At 42.0% G+C, this 6,000-nt stretch overlaps 1 protein-coding gene across 9 annotated transcripts in view; it reads left to right on the top strand.

Annotated features, from left to right (window-relative positions):
* The first annotated feature begins 672 nt into the window (after positions 1-672).
* Positions 673-6,000, top strand: part of dachd (dachshund d) — a 90,344-nt gene continuing 85,016 nt past the window's right edge. For all 9 annotated transcript variants that reach the window (XM_034128811.1, XM_034128806.1, XM_034128805.1 and 6 more), the window contains exon 1: positions 673-1,470. In XM_034128811.1, the coding sequence (XP_033984702.1) occupies positions 914-1,470 (557 nt within the window). In that variant the 5' untranslated portion in view covers positions 673-913. The remainder of the gene's footprint in view (positions 1,471-6,000) is intronic.

Here is a 6,000-nt window from a genome sequence, read left to right as displayed (position 1 = left end):
CAGTTTACATATCAATATATAGAGAGTTTTAGTATGCATACAAAAAGTCTATCTCAAAACAGCCATTGCCTCATTCGCCTTGTGTAATGCACTTTATAGAAAGAGCTATAGCCCCTTTGACTGTGCAAATACAATAATCATAAAGGACTAATTTAATGAGACATATTTTCCTTTCTCACAGACATCGTGAACCTTGAACAGTGACTCATACTGGCATGCTTAGTGAGACAATATTACAAATATAAAAAGTGAAAAGAGCGTTAAACAGTTGCAGGATGTAAGCAAAAAAGGGTACACACTGTTTTAATAAAACATTTGACTGTTTTAGGATGTTCAACTGTCAATAGAGTGGTGCAATGGGTTTGCATACTGTTGGATAGCAGGTGTAAACCTGTCAGGCTGTTAATGTGTTATTAGAAGCAGAAATAACTGTTAACTGACATTTTAGATTTATCTTGATGTGTGTTTTTTCCCACAGCAAAAACATGCAAATTACCAGATTATGATCCGATATAACCGGATCTCTTTAATGTGGAATAAACAATTAAACACTTTAACAGACCTGAACGATTTGAGTGTAGCCCGAGCCCAGTTATCTGCTCTTCAAAGGCTCCCACTGTCCCCTAGCTCCTCCCTCTCTGTACCGTGTGACAACAACAACTCATCCACAGAGCGGAGCTGCACTTTTCAGCTCATTTTCCTCCTGTCATTCCTCCTCCTATCTTTGATCATTGTCCCGCCGCTCAGCCCCCCCAAAAGCCTCACTCAGAACGCCTTTTTTCGGCAGCTCTTTTTACTTCCCAACTTATCTGAGGGGCTAAACTCTCGTGGATTCTTTCATTTAGGGGTGTCTCGGCAGGCTGGGTTTTATACTTTGAACTTCGGCTACTCTCTTCCCCTCCTGTAGGTGACCATGGCCGTACCGGCTGCTCTGATCCTACCAACTCATCTCGTCCCACCGCCTTCGATCTCGACTCCCTCCGCTACGACGTCCCCGCCGTCGACAACTTCATCCCCATCTCCATCCCTATGCCTGGCCCCCCCACCCGGAACCGGGCAGAACCTGTTCAGATCAGAGCACCTCGTCAGCGGCAGCCCGGGCATCCCGAACGCTGGTCTTCCACCCGGCAAACCCGTGTACTCGACCCCGTCGCCTGTTGAAAACATACCGCAAAACAATGAGTGCAAGATGGTCGAGTTGCGCGGTGCCAAAGTGGCGTCTTTCACCGTGGACGGCTGCGAGCTCATCTGCCTTCCTCAGGCTTTCGACCTGTTCCTGAAGCACCTGGTCGGCGGGCTGCACACCGTCTACACCAAGCTGAAGCGGCTGGAGATCACGCCGGTGGTGTGCAATGTGGAGCAGGTCCGCATCCTCAGAGGGCTCGGCGCCATCCAACCCGGGGTGAACCGCTGCAAACTCATCTCCAGAAAAGACTTCGAGACCCTGTACAACGACTGCACCAATGCGAGGTACGTGGAGAGCTCTGTACGGCGTGTTGGTTTAAATGTCTGTACGGACAGCCGTGCGTAAAGGCGCGGGAGCAAGGAAGAGGGAGACATTTTAACTTAAACAAGTGTTTCAAGTGACGAGATACATTTGCCATTCGAAGTTACAAATCGCTTGTTTTTAGTTGGTGCAATTGTGAGCGTGTGTTACTAACTTTTGTCGTAGTTGTCAGTTAGACGGGAAGAGGCCAGCGCGCGACATCAGTGAAAAAGTTTAGTGAAAGTTTTTAGCACGTGCAGGGCAAAGCTGTGCCATGATGGATAGCCTGTCTGCCTCAGAACAAATGAATCGATAATGTAGGCTACACAACGGCTGAGTTTCACAATGGTGTAGAATAAACTTCAGGTGTAGGGCTGCCAATGCAAAGACAATTTTATAAACATCATGCCAATCATATTTTATGACCCTTACTTTAATGTAATACCTCTTTATTTAAGGAATCCTCTTTTGAATGACTTGAAAAAAATATTATTTCTTTTGATATGCACTTGCCACCAGGGTAATACATTTTCAATTATAACTTTGATTTGAAAAGTAAACAAGGCGAACCATAATTAACATAATTATATGACATGATATATTTTTTGTTATAATTGTTCTGTCAGTATGACAGCCAGTACAGATTTTAAAGAGGTTCAATTACACTCACTACACCTCTAGTGTATGAAGCCAGTTTTTCCACACTGTAAATGCCAGGGATAATAGTCAAACACTCTTATTAAAATGTATCTTAATGAAACATGCTTGCTTTTAATTAAACAAATCAATTAATATAAAGCATGTGGAAATTAATGCATTAAGCCATATTACCAAATCAAATATTTTGAGCTTTATATGTTTTAATATGGAGTGATTTAAGTGAAGATCAATATTTGATTAAAAGCCATTTTTACTGTCCTGTTGCTCCTAGCTTTGATGTATCGCTCAGTCTCACAGGATGGTTCAGCCTGGTCAAATTTACCATCTTACCTGTCACTATGATTGATTTCATATTGATCTCCTACCCAGAAATGAGCTGGAAATGCAAATATGATGGAAAGGCTCACATCAGTGGGGAATAGCAATAAACACTTTGAGTCACTTGGTTATCTCGGTGTAAAAGCAGACAGCCTTATGAAAAATTATAGTGTGAAATTAAAAGTTATTTCTGACTTTAAGATGCATGCTTAGTATAAAACGCACGTGACAAAACACTCAAGCACACAGAAGTTGCTGTGCAGACAGATTTCTTTTTGTGCCATTAAGATCCATATGTATGATGAGGTTGACTACATGTTGACCCTGAAAGCACTGCTGTATCTAAGTGCCTTGGCCTGGTCAGAAAATGACAAATGAAATAACTGACACAACATTTTGAGGAAGGGAGAATAATATTATTCTGTGAAACATTTTTAATTCTCAAGCTTTTTTCTAAATTCATGTAATTGTAATCGTTTGTTTCTTTAATTAATACACATAGTACCTGTTCTCTTTATGCCTAAATCAAAACAGTCAGCCTCACACATCTACATTATATATAATATTGAGAGCTTATAAATATGCTGTACTCTCATATTTCCATTGCTGTTGTACTCGTCTTAACAACCTGTGCACTTGGGTGCTTAGACATCATTTACATAAAGCATTGAGAGAGCAGAACCCCCTCCTCTTTCTCTCTTTAGAAAAAAAAACATACAGCTCGGTTATCCTCTCCTCAAGCCTGGCGTGGGGCTTCAGGTGACAAAGTATGTGGTTGAACTCTCCGGGTTGTCAATGGGGGGATGGCCAGCGATGGGGTTAAAGGATAATGCAGTGCCTCGCGTCGCTTTAATGACGCTAAAGTGGTGGGCTATTACGGGCACATGGACAGGACTGTAATTGTCTCTGAAAGCAGCCAGGTACTCCCGGTGCTGGGCTGAAATCAATCACTCAGACCCGGCCTGCCCGCCTGCCTGCCCCATTTGGAGAATTACATCATGGAACAGTGAGGCATCCGCTGGATAAAAGGCTTCTGTTACTTAGAAAGAGTTGATTTTATTTGCAGGGATGTGTGCTTTACACAGACTGTCATTGAATTGCTGCTGACAGAATGATCAGTCTGAGTAAACAGGACACAGGTTGCCCTGTAGGTGAAAACGAGTTCCCTCTCCAAAGGCGGTGCTCCGTTTTGCCCCGACTTAGTGTCAGTTAAAAAGTATCTGAGTTCACCGGTTAACCTGCTCAGGTTACACAACAACAGCCTGCTGCCTGAGAGACTTAAGCTTTTCATCTCGGCCCTATTACTACCTATTATCACAACTCTTATTATGCAGTGGCAGAGTGGTAACAATGAAGTGAATAATACTCCTGTACAATGGCTCTTACTATTTCACATGCTGTTTTTTTCCCCTCCCACGGTCTATTGTGTTAAAACAACACTACTCTCATTTTGCACACAGTGTGAATGTGAATAGCATCACAGAGCATCGCTGCATCCCGCTGGTCTAGTTTTGATGTGGACACAAACAAACTCCAACCAAATTGTTCCCTACTATGCCTACTTTAGCATAACATTAAACAGAAAATAAATCTGTTGCTGAGAAACGCAATGTTGGATTTTTGTATTTATTATTATGGTAATGGTACAAAAAGATATAATGAAAAATTCCTTTGTCATACTTAAAGATTGAGTGTTTGTACTTGTCAAATAACTGACACGGTATTTTAGTCATTATTGTTCATCTTTAAAGATACTAGGAATACAGTTATTCTTGACCCCTTCATTTTCTTAAGGACTCTCGTGGCAGATTAGGAGTGTTCACTCTTGCTCCCTGACTGATCCAGGTTCAGTAATCTCCCCTACATTATGACTCTGACTCTCCAGGAGCCCTCCAGGAGCCCTCTGTTCCAGCTACATGTTTTCCTTTTCATTTTCCCTGTGGTGGGATGGAAAAGGTTCTTATTGCTGCGTGACACTTGAACTCTCTGAAAGGTTATTATAACACGGGGGGCGGTGCAGAGATATCGCATATCTCTCATTGGTCTGCTTTGTAGGGGCAGGCTATCCGATGCTGGGGCGCAGAAATGCAGCAGTTAATTGACAATCATTGTCTACCCTTGAAGGTTAACCACACGCCCCAGACAATGTCCCACCACTGGGAATGGGACGGCTTTTCACTTACATGCCCTTCTTAAATAGATTTTCCCCGGCTCGTTTCAGTCAAACAGATCCTACTCTGAAACGTTACGAGTGACAGGTCACAGTGGAACGACTTCTTCTTTAACAGATATATTTAATTGATACTGATATGACAGAGAGTGTTTTGAGAGCTATCACCTCTCTTGTTCCTATTTCAAGAGTGTTTATGCCTAAACACACGTATTTGCAAATGACGGTAATTGTTTTGTTTAGCGCTCAGTGTGAGCTGCCACCGAGGGTGCCAGCTTGTCTCTCTCCCTCCTCTCCTCCGCTGAGCTCTCTTATAATATATTTGTTTTCTACAAGGCACGGATGTGTTTACAGGTACTCAGGGGAGATTTCTGGATTCCATTCAAATCATTCCCAGTCAGAGTGGGTGCTAAGATACCCGTCACCCAGCAACCACATCCAAGAGGGAGCTTGGGCGATAATAACTTCAAAAACAGAGTGACAGATGCCTGATTAGAGAGAGAGAAAGAGAGGGGGAGATAGAGAGATGAGGGGAGAAAGGAAGATGGGTGTATAGAAAGCTGTTTAAAATCCAAATCTATTCAAGTACTTTTTCGAAAGTCAAATTGGCCCTCATATCATGCGTTGTTTCTTTATTAAAAGAAAACAAAAGCATTTAAAATTCTCTCTCTCTCTCTCTCTCTCTCTCTCTCTCTCTCTCTCTCTCTCTCTCTCTCTCTCTTTTTAGCATTTTAATCCTTCAGTGGGGCTCTGGTAAATTTGATTAGGTACAGTACATGTGCTCAAGTCAACTGTGCAGTTGGCAGATGGCGGCAAGGTGTTTTTTGCAAACAAATAGTCTCCTTGAAAATCAAAATTGCTTTATTGACTTGACATTCATTCAGCCGGAACAAGTGCAAATTAAAACATTTTTTTAAGCAAAATCCACAGACTAGCTCACTTGACAAAAGAAACATTAATTTTCCTCATTTGCAGTAAGATCATTTTTTTAAAGCTTGCAATAACGCTGAGCCAAGACTATCCAAACCCCAGATTTCATTCGTTAAGGAGGCTTTGTTTGACACTGTCTGATGTCATTTGTGGGTTTAGAGGATATTTGCATGGCAAAGAGGCCTGTATTGTTAATTTGCCTGTTGGATGCATTAGTCGTCCAAGCTCCTATCTTATTTGCATGCCTTTTACTGGATCGGCAACAGCAATTGAATTACCAATTAATTCCTCTACCAAATGGTTTAAAACCACACTCTGACATCAGGTCTTTCCACGTTAATCAGCATATTAAAATGACCTATTTTTACTGTGCTCACCGACCATAAACGGGCATTAGCTTGGATTTTTATAGACAACAGACTTGAGCTGTTTAAAA

This window comes from Trematomus bernacchii, unplaced genomic scaffold, assembly GCF_902827165.1.
Source record: "Trematomus bernacchii unplaced genomic scaffold, fTreBer1.1, whole genome shotgun sequence".
Classification (NCBI taxonomy): domain Eukaryota; kingdom Metazoa; phylum Chordata; class Actinopteri; order Perciformes; family Nototheniidae; genus Trematomus; species Trematomus bernacchii.
Note: the sequence above shows the minus strand (reverse complement) of the source record. Positions and strands in the feature narration are given on the sequence as shown.